This window comes from Polypterus senegalus, chromosome 4 (assembly GCF_016835505.1).
Source record: "Polypterus senegalus isolate Bchr_013 chromosome 4, ASM1683550v1, whole genome shotgun sequence".
In the NCBI taxonomy this organism is placed as follows: Eukaryota; Metazoa; Chordata; class Cladistia; order Polypteriformes; family Polypteridae; genus Polypterus; species Polypterus senegalus.
The window spans coordinates 3,869,663-3,887,021 of NC_053157.1; the positions used below are offsets into that span (position 1 = coordinate 3,869,663).

At 39.9% G+C, this 17,359-nt stretch overlaps 1 protein-coding gene across 1 annotated transcript in view; it reads left to right on the forward strand.

Moving 5' to 3' along the window:
• The first annotated feature begins 7,436 nt into the window (after positions 1-7,436).
• Positions 7,437-17,359, forward strand: part of znf330 (zinc finger protein 330) — a 107,683-nt gene continuing 97,760 nt past the window's right edge. The window contains exons 1-3 of the mRNA XM_039750182.1: positions 7,437-7,564; positions 13,168-13,307; positions 14,869-14,888. Of these exons, the coding sequence (XP_039606116.1) occupies positions 13,188-13,307; positions 14,869-14,888 (140 nt within the window). The 5' untranslated portion in view covers positions 7,437-7,564; positions 13,168-13,187. The remainder of the gene's footprint in view (positions 7,565-13,167; positions 13,308-14,868; positions 14,889-17,359) is intronic.

Below are 17,359 nucleotides of genomic sequence, written 5' to 3' on the forward strand. Positions count from 1 at the left end.
AACTGAACGCGGGGGCTCGTCGTGCCCGTCATCGCTGCCCTTAAAGGAGGCAGGCAGCCTGCTTCCAAAAATCCAACGCCAGTCTCGAGTTGGTGACATACGACAGACAAGCTACGTGCCAGAAAACTGCACGGCTTTATAAAAAAACAGGAAACTGAACTGGACTGTCGAAAATGCAATTTACCAATCCAAACTGCTGACGTGGGTTAATCTCTCCCACATTCAAAAAAAAACCAAATTAATATTTGGATTTAATTAATCCAACAGGTTTATTATTATTATTTTTTACCTGAGCCCACCCTTTATAAAAATTAGGGCTCTTGTTCAAAAACTTGTACTTGTAGGCACCTACTCTACAACAACAACAACATTTATTTTTATAGCACATTTTCATACAAATAATGTAGCTCAAAGTGCTTTACATGATGAAGAAAAGAGAAATAAAAGACAAAGTAAGAATTTAAATAAGAGAACACTAATCAACATAGAATAAGAGTAAGGTCTGATGGCCCAGGGAGGACAGAAAAAACAAAAAAACTCCAGACGGCTGGAGAAACAAAATTCAATCTGCAGGGGGTCCAGGCCACGAGACCACCTAGCCCCCTCTGGGCATTCTACCTAACATAAATGATCAGTCCTCATTGTATTCAGGGTTCTCATGGAAGGACTTGATGATGACGGTCATGTGGATTTCTGGCCTTTACTCTAAGTTTGTAAGATTAGGGACCCTGGTGTCCCTGGCTTTACCCCCACGAACCTTAAGTTCAGGGTTTGTAGTGGGGTAGGCCAGTCTAAAACAGAGAACAAGAAGGAGATGGCGTCCGCTTTTTGAACAAGACCCAAAATTGTTTCTGCCTACTAAACATTCTTTATTAAATTGAGGTACAGTAAACAAAAAAAAATGTTGAAATTACTTAACCCAGTTATGTCAAGAGGTTCACAATTGGGACTTAACTTTAACTCAGTGGTTCCCAACTTTTTTTTTGGCCTTGCCCCACCTAGGCCTCTCTAAAATCATGATGTCCCCGACTGTAACATTTACCTTATTCTTATTATTACCTATTCAAAGTGTGAACTCCTACTCACGAGGAGGAAGCCCATAATGTTATTAATTTGGTCTAAACAAGCGTCAAAAGAACATGGAAACAAAAGAGGGAACGGAGAGTTGGAGTGCTGACAAAGAAATCACAAAGAAATTGTTAAAAAAAAATAATAATAATATAATACGAAGTAATGGTAAAGTCCAAAGACATGCAGGTTAGGTGCATTGGCAATTCTAAATTGTCCCTGGTGTGTGCCCTGTGGTGGGCTGGCACCCTGCCTGGGGTTTGTTTCCTGCCTTGTGTCTTGTGTTGGCTGGGATTGGCTCCAGCAGACCCCCCGTGAGGAAACATTTATATTCCTATCTAAAGCAATTTCTATTTATTAAAAATAGCATTAGCACTGCCCCCTGCTGGTCACCACTCTTAACATCACCCTCTTCAACAACAACAACAACATTTATTTATACTGTATAGCACATTTTCAGACAAGAAACAATGTAACTCACAGTGCTTTACAAAATGAAGAATAGAAGAAAATAAAAATAAGTCAACATTAATTAACATAGAATAAGTAAGGTCCGATGGCCAGGGTGGACAGAAAAAAACAAAAAAACTCCAGACAGCAGGAGAAAAAAAAAAAAATCTTCTGACGAGGTTCCTCACACCATCACCCTTCACTTCCTGTGTCTGAGCCAATTCTGCACCCATCTAAAAACATCACCCTGAACTGCCACTTCTTTTAGTTTGATGCCCACCCTCTCATGTGGCACCTCATCAAATGCTCTCTGAAAGTCAAGATCAATAATCTCATCTGCTCCACTCCAGTCGTATCCTTTTGTTGCCTCCTCACAGAATTCCAGCCTGTCAGTAAAACACGACCTCCCTCTTCTGACCCCACGCTGACTGTCCTGTCCTTGCCACGTGTTGCTCAATCTTCTCCTTAATAATTCCTTCCATTCATTTTCCTGTGATGCTTACTGGCCTCTAGTTACTCTGATCTGCCCTGTCACCCTTTTTATATAACGGGATGATATTTGTCATTTTCCAGTCCTTCAGAATCTCTACAGGATGCAGTGACTTCCTAAAAATATATGTCAAGGGTTGATATCTGAACTCACTAACCTCCTTAAGAACTTGAAGATAAATATTATCTGACTGGAGGTCCACTGATCCTTCAGTAAAACACATTAAGTTTGCTGATGACACCACCATTATGGGTCTAATTACTGATGTTCATTAATGGTAAGGAAAACAGCTTACAGAAAAGAGGTGTCTTGTCTTGTGTCTTGGTGTGCTACCAATAACCTGGTCCTCACTACCACCCAGACAGTGGAGATGGAGATTGACTTTTGCAAACAACACTTACGAACCCCTCTGCAGTCAATATGGTGAAATCCTCCGACTTTTGGGGTACAGCTAACACAAACCCTCTCAGCGGGGAAATTAGCACCACTTCCAGCACTGAGGAAGGCGCTATACTGTCTGCTCAGAGTCAGACAAATGCTGGCAGGACGACACTTCACAGTACAGATGGGCGATGAGCCAAAACACACTGGGACAGCAAACCGAGTGCTTTACAATGCAGAGAAGTTGAAGATTCTTCAATGGCCAAGTCAATCAACTGACCTCAACCCAACTGGACATGCTGAAGACAAAACTGAAGGCAGAAAGTTTAAAGAAGAAGCAACACCTGAAGACGACAGCAATAAAGGCCTGGCAAAGCATCACTGCAGTCGGAGAAGGCCGTGGGTTCAGACTATACGCAGTCATTGACTGGAGTGGACTTTCAACCAAATATTGTAAATGATCATGATATTTATGTTTATGCTAGTTTGTCCCTATACATTTGTGCCCCTGAAATTAAGTGGACCTTGTATAAAAATGTCTGTCATTTCTAAACGCCTCATACAATATTTACATTAAAACCCTTGAATTAAAGCTGATTGAATTATTAAATGACACCTGGATTGCTTCATTTCAAATCCATTGTGGTGGCGCAGAGAGACAAAAATGATGAAAATGGTGTCAGTCTTCAAACAGGCATGGACGTGAGTGCATGGGCGTTCACAGGCATACACACTACACGCTCACACTTTCACTCGCACATCATCATTTGCACACCTCCTTTATAAACGCACTGTTCTGTGACTTTGTATAAAGTTTTTTTTTCTTTGTTAACTTATGGTATTTATGTTATTTGTATGTGATGTTGTGTTCTGTTATAAGCAGATCCAAATCTACCAAGTCAAAGTCCTATATTGGCAAATATAAAGTGATGCTGGTTCTGAGGAACATCTCTGAAAGCCACTGTCCATGACCACAGTTCACCGCTGCGTCCACAAATGCAAGTTAAACAAAGAAGACAGAAACCAACCAGATATAAACACAATCTAGAAACAGGGAAGAAATGCAAAATCCGATTCAGTTTACCAAATCAGCTTTAAAAAACAGCAAAAGAACAAAAGGAAAGTGAAGAGAAATTGGGGCGACTGATGGCACCCTGGGCTGCTCCTAAGACAAAGAGATACAAGATTTTCTTTTTCTTTTTTTTTCATACAAATATTCACAAAACCCATAGCACATTTATTTATTTATTTATTTATTTATTTATTCATTCATGCCTCGCAGTTAGGAGACCGGGTTCGCTTCCCAGCTCCTCCCAGTGTGGAGTTTGCTTGTTCTCCCCGTGTCTGCGTGGGTTTCCTCCCACAGTCTAAAGACATGCAGGTTAGGTGGATTGGTGAATCTAAATTGTCCCTGGTGTGTGTGTGTGTGTGCCCTGCGGTGGGCTGGCACAATGCCCAGGGTTTGTTTCCTGCTTTGCGCCCTGTGTTGACTGGGATTGGCTCCAGCAGACCCCCGTGTTAGGATATACAGTAGCGGGTTGGATAATGGATAGATGGATAATAATAATCATAATAATAATAATCTGCGGTGGGCTGGCGCCCTGCCAGAGGTTTGTTTCCTGCCTTGCGCCCTCTGTTGGCTGGGATTGGCTCCAGCAGACCCCCGTGACCCTGTAGTTAGGATATAGCAGGTTGGATGATGGATGAATATATATATATATATTATTTTTATTTCAACATTTGATATGGTGTCTTTGTTTTATTTTTAATTAAATATAAAGTTTACATGATTTGTAAATCATCACATTCTGTTTTCATTTACATTTTATACAGGGTCCAAACTTTTTTGTTGTAATAAAACTCGCAGTTAAGTACATTTCGCCTCCTTAGCAGCAATGTGTTCAGTGATGCACAATCAATCAATCAATCAACATTTATTTATATAGCACATATTCATACAAAAAAAAATGTAGCTCAAAGTGCTTTACAAAATGAATAGAGTAATAGAAGACACAATAAAAGATAAACATAAGTCAACATTAATTAACATAGAATAAGAGTAAGGTCCGATGGCCAGGGTGGACAGAAAAACAAAAAAAACTCCAAAAGCTGGAGAAAAAATAAAATCTGTAGGGGTTCCAGACCAAGAGACCGCCCAGTCCCCTCTGGGCATTCTACCTAACATAAATCATCATATTTTCATGGAAGGACCTGATGATGATGGTCACGTAGACTTCTGGCTTTCAGTCCATCATTGTTGGAGCATCATGATGCTTTGAGTAGGTGGTGGTGGCAAAGAAACCGGAAAAAGAAACAGAAGAGAGAGTAGGGGTCAGTACGGATTTTAGAGCCACCATGAATAGTTATTATGAAGAATTGAACATACAGAGTATCAGGATTATGTTAAAGTGAAGTTATAAAAAGGCCATGTTAAAGTAATGTGTAATGTGTGCAATAGCACCCCCTTGTGTTCACACAGACTTACATTTCTGTCTTTTCATTTTTACTGTCTTGTATATGAAGTAGAAGGAAAGTATTGTAATCATCCAAAAATTCAATGTCAAGATATACATCAAAATCGTGAATTTCCCCTTGGGATTAATATATCTATCTATCTATCTATCTATCTATCTATCTATCTATCTATCTATCTATCTATCTATCTATCTATTATATAGCGCCCTTCACTCCTATCTATCTATCTATCTATCTATCTATCTATCTATCTATCTATCTATCTATCTATCTATCTATCTATCTATTATATAGCGCCCTTCACTCCTATCTATCTATCTATCTATCTATCTATCTATCTATCTATCTATCTATCTATCTATCTATCTATCTATCTATTATATAGCGCCCTTCACTCCTATCTATCTATCTATCTATCTATCTATCTATTATATAGCGCCCTTCACTCCTATCTATCTATCTATCTATCTATCTATCTATCTATTATATAGCGCCCTTCACTCCTATCTATCTATCTATCTATCTATCTATCTATCTATCTATCTATCTATCTATCTATCTATCTATCTATCATATTGTGCCTATCTATCTATCTATCTATCTATCTATCTATCTATCTATCTATCTATCTATCTATCTATCTATCTATCTATCTAAAATCTTCACATTTTAGACCTCCCTGACTTTCTTGTATATGAAGTATAAGGAAAGTATCGGAATCCTCCAAAAATTCCATTTCGAGATTTTAATGAATCTCGACATTTTAGACCTCCCTGAGTCCAGTAATACAATTTTTGGAATTATGCCTGTGTGTGTGTATAAACACCATAACTTGAATACGCTTTCAAAACATAGATTTCTATCAACTTTTGGGCTATTTCCGCTAACGGGAAGTGGTACTTTACCTTTTATTCATGCAGCTACAGAGTTTGATTTATTCAACTTTACTTTTATAATAATTTTTTCAATATATTATTCATTTGATTTGATTTGATACAAACAGTAGCTCAAAGAATTTTACATAATGAAGAATAGAAAAATAGAAGACACAATAAACAATGAAAAGTCAATATTAATTAACATAGAATAAGAGTAAGGTCTGATGGTCAGGGAGGACAGAAAAAACAAAAAAAACTCCAGACGGCTGGAGAGAAAAAAATAAAATCTGTAGGGAGTCCAGACCACGAGACCACCCAGTCCCCTCTGGACATTCTACCTGACATAAATGAAACAGTCCTCTTTGGATTCAGGGTTCTCATGGAAGGACTTGATGATGATGTTCATGTGGACTTCTGCCTTTTAATCCATCAATGTAGGACATCACAGTGCTTTAAGTAGGTGGAGGTGGCGCAGGTCACCACCACAGAAAACCAGGAAAAGAAACAGAAGAGAGAGTAGGGGTCAGTACGGATTTTAGAGCCACCATGAATAGTTATTATGAAGAATTGAACATACAGAGTATCAGGATTAAATGAAGGTGAAGTTATGAGAAGGCCATGTTACAGTAATGTGTGTTCTCAGCAGTGTTTTAAACTGCTCTACTGTATCAGCCTGGTGAATTCCTATTGGCAGGCTATTCCAGATTTTAGTTGTCTAACAGCAGAAGGCCGCCCGCCTCACCACTTCTTTTAAGTTTTGTTCTTGGAATTCTAAGGAGACACTCATTTGAGGATCTGAGGTTACGATTTGGAATATAAGGTGTCAGACACTCTGATATATATGATGGTGCAGATTATTTAAGGCTTTATAAACCACAAGCAGTATTTTAAAGTCAATCCTGAATGACACAGGTGACCAGTGTAGTGACATCAAAACTGGTGTGATGTGCTCAGATTTTCTTTTCTTAGTTTAGATTCTAGCAGCTCCATTCTGCACTCATTGCAGTCGATTGATGTCTTTTTTGGGTGGTCCTGAGAGGAGTGCGTTACAGTAATCTAGTCGACTGAAAACAAAAGCGTGAATTAATTTCTCAGCATCTTGTAATGTTATAAGGGGTCTAACAGTCTGTTCTGTTGAAGAAAGGAAGAGACTTGCTTAGAGATGGCATGCTCCAGTGTTTTGGATAGAAAGGAGAGGAAAGACGCTGGTCTGTAATGACCTACTTGAGAATGTGAGTGTGAGCTTCTTGAGAAGATGAGTTATTAGGGTCTATTTGACCACAATAGAGAAGGTGCATATGCTGAGTGAGGTGTTGATGATGAAACAGAAAAGTAACTGTGTGAGGGGACGGGGCCAAGTGGACACGTAGTGGGACGACTAGAGAGGAGGTTGGAAACATCAGTGATGGAGAGAGGAGAAAAAGATTAGAATGTTGTGGTGTAGGGATGATGATAATTGACTGCTTATGACAGCCACCTTTTCCTGAAAAAAAAAGTTGCAAAGTACAATGGCTGGCTGGATTTGCACTTCTAGTGGCTTTAACAAAGTTTCCTGTCATCAGTAATTTTCAAAAGTGTACAATAATACTAATTCCAGGTGAATATTCTCTGCATGTAGCAAATGTAAGCACTACGCCACCGTGCCTTCTTAAAATAAAATGACAAGCAGGAACCAATGCTCCGTAACCCGAACACTTGAATCGGTGCGCCCGTCGGACTGATTTTCTAAGCGGACCGAACGTCGAGGGTTGGCGCCCAGCTTCCGGTTTGCGGTACCGGCGTCGGCGGCAGTTTGTCACTTTTGGCAGAACTAGGAGCGGAGGTGAGCGTGAAGTTTTACGTGTTTTGTGCTTATTTGTTCATTTTTTTTTGTTTTAATAGTGTCCCCAAGTGTGCTTTAAATGAACGTGTTATTCCGTCTGGTGACGTTGCTTGGTTCGGTTCACTGTCAACGTGTGCGAGTCGCGCCCTGCCGGCGGTCCTCAGTTGACGCCACTTGTTACGTGAGTAATGTGCACGACACGACCCTGGTGGAGCCCATCGGGGCAGAAAGAGGCATGTCAGACTGAGACGTCTGCACGGGCTATTCAGTTATTTTAATAGGACTGACGTAAGGTGGCGGCTCCGCTGATCTTCCATTCCGTTCACGCTGCAGTGTGGAGCTGAGCCGACCGACATATGACAGTTAAGTGCGGGTTTGACACTCGTGATTTATTGTGGCAGCCTGATTGATAAGACCAGTAATTGTAGAAAATTGTGCATCAGCAGAGTTATTTAAAGGCAAGACGCTTACAGCCCTGGAAAGGCGACTCGTCCCGGCCTGTGCAGTGAGGCAGTAGAAGAAGAATACCGAAATGTATTTATATAGCGCCGCTAAATGCAGCCAACGCTTATTTCTCCTCCGTACACGGTGACTGCTTAAAGTTGTCAATGACCTCTTGTTGTCCTTTTAATCGCAATGTGATCCGCTCTGTTATCACTTTCATTGCCTGGTTTAGAAGCCGTGGTCGTCTTCTTCCTCGTCCTCTTCCTCCACTTGTATGTAGAGTCGATGTTTTATATCCGCGCTCCAGCAATCCGGACGAGAGCAGGCCATTCAGCCCAGCAAAGCTCGCCAGTCCTCTGCACTGGATTCTTCTAAAGTGAACATCAAGTAGAATGTTGAACGGCCCTAAAGACCTCCTGTCCACCACACTTCTCCATGGGTCTTATTTTCACACCCTGTGCAAAATGAAGCCATGGCCAGACGATTTGTTTAAATATGCAAGGGAACTTTGTTTAACACAGGCCTTACATCCATGGCATCCGTGCTCAGTGTTGTACTCTAAACTAAGACAAAACACAATTGAAGTCCCTTTTTCCAGTATGACATAGGACCCTATAAATGCCTGATAACAATAATACATTTCAATGACATATCTTAAAACAAAACTGCTCATATGTGTATTAATATTTTGTTGACACATAAATATTACACAATGTGTCTGTGGTTCTCCATGTAAAGAAAAACTTCCTAATGTTTATGTGAAGTTTACCCTTAAGTTTCCAACGGTGTCCCCTGTGTACTCGATGAAGTCATTTTAAAGTCACCATCTCAGCCCACTGGACTAATTCCCGTCATAATTTTTAACCCTTAAATCATGTCTCCTTGTAGTCTTATTTTGTTTAAACTGTAAAGGCTCAGCTCTTTTCATCTTTCCTCATAACTCGTTACCCTGTAGCCCAGGAATCGGCCTATTACTCTTCTCTGCACATTTTCTAGCCCTGCTATGGCTGTTTTGTAGTCTGGAAACCAAAATTGTACGCAGAACCACAGATGAGGCCTCACCAGTGCATTATAAACCTTTTTGGACATGTATTGTACACATCAAGGTGCTATATAGCCTGACATTCTGTTGGCTTTCTTAATGACTGCTGAACAGTGTCTGGCAGTTGATAGCTGTTAGTTGATAGTCCATTTCTTCTTCTTCTCTCGGCTGCTCCTGTTAGGGGTCACCACAGTGGACCATCTTGTTCCATATCTTCCTCTGTCACACCCACCACCTGCATGTCCCCTCTCACCACATCCATAAACCTCCTCTTAGGCCTTCCTCTTGACTGGTAGCTCTATCTTTAACACCCTTTTCCCAATATACCCCTCATCTCTCCTGTGCACATATCCAAACCAACAAAATCTCGCCTCTCTGACTTTGTCCCCAGACCTTCCCACCTAAGCTGACCCTCTAATGTCCTCATTTTTAATCCTGTTCATCCTCGTCACTCCCAATGCAAATCTTCACATTTTTAACTCTGCCACCTCCAGCTCTGTCTCCAGTGCCACCGTCTCCAGCCCATATAACACGGCTGGTCTCACTACTGTCCTGTAGATCTTCCCGTTCACTCTCGCTGATACCCATCAGTCACAAATTACTCCTGACACTCTTCACCCATTCCACTCTGCCTGCACTCTCTTCTTCACCTCTCTTCCACAATCCCCATTACTCTATACCAGTGGTTCCCAAACTGTGGTACGCACGCGTACCCTTTTCAGGTGGTTACGCATCGCGGTCCCTGAAATTTAATTTATCTGTGCAAAACCCTTTATGACAAGCCTGTTGTGAGCAAAAACCAATGAAACTGTTTCAATACAGTTATACGTGTGGTGTGAAATTTCGTCATCTGAATAAATAAAACGTATTATTCGAATCGGTATTTAGTTCATTTAACGCTACCATAATTCCTTTATCGCAGAAGTCAACTTCTACTTCACTGTTTGAGCTTTTGGTCACTAGATGAAAGCTCAACGCCGACACTGTTTAGTCTTCGGTAACTCTGCCTCACAGAAACCACTCGCGTTTGTTGTTATACATGCACTGCCGCTGTATCGCATTGTAGTCACTAGATCTAAGCACAAAGCCAATACCATTTCATCTTCGGTAACTGCCTCACATACAGGCCGAAGGCAGGATTTAGTTTTGGTACGGAATTTATCAATTTATGTACATGCACAAATTTTTTTGTTAAGTTAAAGAATTTCTTACAATTCTTTAACTTTTATTCAGATTTTGGGGCGGTTTAGAGCCGAACGACCCCTTACAGCTCTCCCTCCCTTTCAACAAGGTGCAGGTGGTACACAGCGCAACTCACTTAACCTCAGGTGGTACTTGACGTCCAAAAGTTTGGGAACCCCTGCTCTGTACTGTTGAATCAAAGTATTTAAACTCATCCACCATTGCCATCTCTACTCCCTCATCCTTACCATTCCACTGACCTCCCTCTCATTCACACACATGTTGTTCCTACTGATGTTCATTCCTCTCCTCTCTAGAGCAGATCTCCACCTCTCCAGGGTCTCCTCAGCCTGCTCCCTACTCTCACTACAGATCACAATGTCATCAGCAAGCATCACAGTCCATGAGGACTCCTGTCTAATCTTGTCTCTCAGCCTGTCCATCACCATTGCAAATAAGAAAGGCCTCAGAGCCGATCCCTGATGTAATCCCACCTTCGTCACTCCTACCACAGACCTCACCACTTTCACACTTCCCTCCTACATGTCCTGTACAACTCTTACGTACTTCTCTGCCACTCTCGACTTCCTCATACAGTACCCTGTACAGTGGAACCTCGGTTCACGACCGTAATTCATTCTAAAACTCTGGTTGTAACCCGATTTGGTCGTGACCCAATGTAATTTCCCCCATAGGATTGTATGTAAATACAATTAATCCGTTCCAGACTGTACAAACTGTATGTAAATATATTTTTTCAAGATTTTTAAGCCCAAGTATAGTTAATTACACCATAGAATGCACAGCGTAATAGTAAACTAAATGTAAAAACATTGAATAACACTGAGAAAACCTTGAACAACAGAGAAAACTAACATTGCAAGAGTTTACGCTATAGCACTACGAACTGCTCGCTAAGAACGCTTTTTTTTAATGAGTTTTAAGCACAAGGAAAAAAATCAACATTTGAAAAATCCGTAATTTAATCAACCACCAAGAAAAGTAACATTGTAACAATGCCCGCTATGAACCGATCACTGTAAACAGAAGTGAAGTGGAGGTTAAAATCCAATAGAAAAAAGTCTTCATTAAATACAACGAGGTTAAAACAATACTGGAAACAGTCTCTTTAAAAACAAGCCTGGTGCATTCTTTAACTGCCTTCTCAGCCTTAGACGGAAATGTCTGTGATTCTCTGTGTTAATAATCTCTGTCTACTGACACGTTAAAGTGACTTTTTAAACAACTTTACCATCATTAAACTGCATAATATTTAAACTAATAAATAATAGCAATAAAATAAATAACAGTGCAACTTCAAGTAATATTACTGTTACTTCAAGGCTTCAAGCCCAGGTGCATTACACAGTATTCACCAAATTAAAATAAAGTAAAACAAGTGCAACTTGGTGATGACATCTTTAACGACTGAACCATCATTAAAGCAAATTGCATTATTATAGACCTTGCTTCAAGCTAACGTATATACAGCGGAGCCTGGGTTCACGACCATAATTCGTTCCAAAATTCTGGTCGTAAACCGATTTGGTGTGAAACGAAGTAATTCCCCCCCATAGGATTGTATGTAAATACAATTAATCCATTCCAGACCATACGAAATGTATGTAAATATATATTTTTTAAAGATTTTTAAGCAGAAATATAGTTGCACCATAGAATGCACAGAGTAATAGTAAACTAAATGTAAAAACATTGAATAACTCTGAGAACACCTTGAACAGCAGAGAAAACTAACATAGCAAGAGTTCACGCTACAGCCTTACGAACTGCTCGCTAAAAACGCTTTTTTTTAAATGAGTTTTAAGCACAGGGAAAAAAATAAACATTTGAAAAATCCATAATTTAATAAACCACCAAGAAAAGTAACATTGCAACAATGCCCGCTATGAACCGATCACTGTAAACAGAAGTGAAGTGGAGGTTAAAATCCAATAGAAAAAAGTCTTCATTAAATACAACGAGGTTAAAACAATGCTCGAAGCAGTCTCTTTAAAAACAAGCCTTATGCGTCCAGCCGTCTCTCTCTCTCTCTCTGGCGCGCGTGTGTGTGTTTCTCTCTCTCTCTCTGGCGCGCGTGTGTGTACATGTGTCTCTCTCCCGCCGTGTCTCTCTCGCGTGCGCTCGTGTGTGTGTGTGTGTCTCTCTCTCTCTCGCTGCACAGGGAGAGACTGAGCACGTGCGGAAATCATCGGCGTGCACAAACCGAAAGGAAAACTGGCTTGTTCGTATACCGAGTCAGTGGTCGTGAACAGATGCAAAAGTATGGCAAACTTTTTGGTCATAAACCGATTTGTCTGTGTTCCGAGACGTTCGTGAACTGAGGTTCCACTGTACATAAATAATAAAACTACAACTTGCTGCCTTTTATTTAATTCTGTTCGGACAGACTGCAATCCAAGAGATCCTATAATAAAGTCGTTGGGTTTGTATACAGGATGGATGTATGGATGGATGGCATTATACAAAGAGACAAAAGTATTTATGATTAAAGTCTTAGAACTGTTCAAAAGTGACAGAAGTATTTTTTTAAATAATTTGCTCAAGCTTTATTAATCTCTGTAGTCCTACACAATACCTAACAGAAAAATTATGTACAATACATTTCTCTGTATATAAAGTAATAAAACATCCAGTGTCCACAAGAGGGTGGCAATGTCCAATAAACAGAGGAAACATGGAGCTGAAAGAGCAACAGCTATAAGGTCTCAAATGTCCAATAAACAAAGGCAGCAAGACACACAGAGAATGAGGGATGTAAGGACTAGTGTATCCGGGGCGCATAAGTTTGTAAATGCACAACGCTATCAACTTAAAATTAAGCCTGTTTACTATGCTAGTTGGATAATAAATTCATTGAACAGATAAGTTACATCCTTGGAACTAATTCTGCTTATTGGTGCACTTTACATTCTAGGCTATTATCACCTTTGAAAAATGCCAAAGAAGAAGACGGGTGCCCGTAAGAAGGCAGAAAGCCGGAAGGAGCGGGAGAAACAGATGCGGGCAAACAGAGAAGTGGTGGACCTCGCCAAGCATCCCTGCAATGCCTCCATGGTAACTGCAGTCATTACAATCATATGAAAGAATAAATAATGTGCAGATGATGAGAAAATATTAGTTGTACCTGTAAAGGTAAAATGGTAGTAAATGTAATTTATTATGAACCAGTGCAAATCAGAGTTTAGAGATACACAAGCTAGTTAGGTTATGTATGCAGCTAAAGTTATTGGGGCTGATGTAGATGCTTTGACTAGTGTGTATCAGAGGGTAATGTTAAAGTAACTGGAAATCATCTCAACTGATGATAGACATCCATTACATGGAGAACTAAACCAGTAAATCAGGAAGGAGAGTCGCTTTGAAAACCCACACAAATTGCTCCAGAAATTCCTTTCTTCCTTGTGCCATTCGACTTTTCAATATGAAATATTAGAGATAATGATTAAGGTTTTGATATATATCCTTTTTTTTTTTTTTTGGTGTAAATATGCATTATCTAACTGCCTTGGCGGAGTGGTGGCTCTGAAGCTATGGATCTGCACTGGCAATCGGAAGGTTGCCGGTTCGAATCCTGTAAAAAAAATGCCAAAAGGGTCTCTGCTCTGTTGGGCCCTTGAGCAAGGCCCTTAACCTGCAATTGCTCCATCCTGGGTATGACGTTAATCTGCATCTGTCCCTGCATGTAGGCCCTCCAACCTGCAGGGAAAGACTTGGGGGTTGGTGGCAGAATTGGCACTCCAGCCACCATAAAAAAAAACTCCCTAAAAAAAAACTCCCACTGTTCCTGGTGCTGAGGTTTCACCCGTTGCAGGGCTGCACTCGGGTCCTAATCTGGATCCTGAGTTGGTTTGTCGTGTGGTGGGTGTGGCAATGTGCTGTATCAGTGTGTGCTCCTAACCTCCTTACCTTAACCTGTCTTGTTTCTGTTGGTTTGTTTTATTTCATTCTGTCTGTTTATTAGATGCAACTGAGAAGGCAAAATTCATTTTTTCTTGTGTAAACATGACTAAATAAAGAAACCTTAAACCTTAGGTTGATTGGGAATTCCAAATTCGTCTTCTGTGAGTTTGAATGGTAGTGTTAAAATAAGATGGCCATATGATGAACTGATGACCTGTCCATAAATTGGTTTCTGCTGCAACTGCAGGGTCCAGCCCCTTGTGACTCTGACCTAGATTAAATGGGTTTTGAGAATATGATGTTGTCTTAGAAATTACTCGTGTTGTAAGCATAACCACTGTTGTTGTCAAGCATGGGTCTGGATCCCAAGAGCTCACCCAGAGTTTGTCACAGTACCTATGACTAAGTGCCCCCCAAAGTCTCATGAATTCTACTGACTAATATTTATTTGAGGTGTTATGTAGCAGGTGCTATAGTAGCAGCTTCAGCACCCTGAGGTCACCGTAATCTAAATCTCTCTGATTTTTCCCTTGTTGATCCTGTTTTGTAACCCCCTAGTGCTGGATGTCAGAGTAATTTATGAATATCTGACCATGACAAAGTCCCATGCTAATTTTCCCTTTGCATGCTATAAAGGTAATGCATCATTTGCATTTGTTATATCATTTTTGTTAAAGGTTTGTTATGCTAATGTTGTGTCAATTTTATTTTACAGGAATGTGATAAGTGTCAGAGGTATGTACACTCTTCTTTGGTGACTATGTTTCTTCTCATAGTTAATTGGAAACACACAACACTATATACAGTAAGCTTGACAGTAAAAAGATAGAAACAAAAACCAGCAAAGTATCCGGGTTTTCAGTTTGATAACCATATTTAAATGGAATTTTTTTCAAGTGTATTTTTATATCAATGGTGAAACAACTGTGTGATCTTACAAGTACACAGAATGCCACTCCTTCATTGCTGTCAAGGGTGACCAACCATTGTTTTTTGTTGCAGCGTAGACAAATGACAACAGTCTACATCTGAGTTGTGTACTTCTGGATCAGTAAAGCAGTCAAGTGACACAGGCCACAGTTTGTGCTACTGGTTTGGTGTCCCTACTTTGTAATGCTTGTTGCATTAGAATGATTTTGTTTTTGTTGTAGCTTTAACAGGTTGACTTGGAAACATACATGGTTGTCTTCTGTTTCCCCAGTTTATTGCAAATTTCATAATTAATGCACCATTTTAGGAAGTCTATTTTTGTATTATTGTGAAATTTCTGAGACTTACCAGGAACATTTATTGGGTCCAAGATTAATACACACACACATATAACACACCAGACAGAGTCTTGAGTGGTGCCAATTCTCCACCACTCTATAATATTGCACATAGGACACACGCACATACATATCGAAATCCCAGCCAGACAAAGTCTTAAGTGGTGCCAGTCACTATTCTGCATAAGATTCTCTATATAGAGATTCACTATCAGCAGCTCTAACAACCATGCGAATGTTATTGTGACACACATAAAACTGTATCCCTTTTGGTTAAATGATACTTGCTAATCAATCTGTGTCGTCCTTTTGCTGTAGTTGTTTTTGATGAGCAACCACAATAACCTTAATAAACCCTATTAATAGGACAGTAGCTATCTAACTCACTCTTGGTACCCATTTATTATTTCAGTGATTCTTGATTCAAAGGCAAAGTATAGAAAATATAAAAACAATGTGATATTTATTAACATATATCAATACCAAATAGAACAACAACAGTTATTTATATATCACGTTTCATACAAATGATTTAGCTCAAAGTGCTTTACAGGATGAAGAAAGAGAAAAAAAGAAAAACTATAAAAATAAAATTAGGCAATACTAATTAAAATAGAACAAAAGTAAGGTCCGACGGCCATGGAGGGCAGAAAAAAACAACAAAAAAGCTCCAGACCGTTGGAGAAAAAAAACCCAAAATCTGCAGGGCTTCCAAGGCCACGAGACCACTGTTTTGATTTGGGAAAATGGTTCAAGGGGTTCTTTAGAGTAAGTGGGCAAAAATCAGAGAGAAGAGGTCCGATACTTCAATAAAATTTACTTATTCAATTCTAACATTTAAATACGTATAATGCAGTAGCGATAGATTATAGAAACAAATATATGCTTACAGTAATATATTTAAAGAAACAAACTTATGCTTACAGTAATAAAAACAAACTTATGCTTACAGTATATCAAAAGAAACAAAGCTATCATCCTAGACCAGTAGACTGAGGGAGCCCGTATGTCAGTCTCGTCAGAGGATCAACTCGTGCCTGGTCCCAAATACCAAACAGGTGTGCACATTCCCCACAGTTGAGCTTCCAAAGAAACTGAGGGCGGAACCTTCCCTTATATACTAATTGAGTGTCCTTGCCCCAGAAGCGGCTTACGTGCAAGCAGTGTATACAGAAGTGATCAGTTTCAGTACACACCCTTCCACGGGACACGGTATTGTTTTTCTTCTACTTGGCCCTCGCCTAGTACTAGAAGACACAGTAATATGCTTACATGTGAAAAAAGCCTCTCGAAGTGGAAAAACAACTCCTTACACAGCCTTGGCTGTATCTTTAGAATATTCCCGGCTCTTTTTCCCAAAGCATTAGTCTTTGCAGCTGGCTTTGCGCTGGAGCGACCAACGCCCATCTGCACTCCTGATTCCCTTCCTTTCTTTATTTCACCTTTGCTTTTTACAGAGAAAAATCCTTCCATTACAACCACCCAGCCCCCAGTAGGGAAAATATAATAAAAAACATAATAGATAAATCTGGATCTGAATAGTCTTGGAAGTGGTTACTGAAAATCAGAAGTGGACAGCTTTTGGTTTATAGCGATTGGCGTTGTTCATAGTTTATGTTTTCTGACATCCGAATCGGATGATCTCATGTCTCTTGATCTCTGATGTCAGCCTCCTGTCGTTGTTTTTCTTCTTTTCCTTTTGTTCTTCTTGTTCCGTCAGAGAAACCATACTTTTGTTAAAATGCGCATGTGTGGTTTCGCGACATGTGACATTGCGTACATTTTATTGTCTGTCTTTGTTGTGATGATTAATGACTGTGAGGAAAGTGTTTGACCATTTAATTACCTCCACACGTCTTCCTTTTTCAAGATGTTAATTAAATTGGTGATTCCTTGTCCAATGGCATCCATCTCTATCCAGGTTATAAATGAATTGAA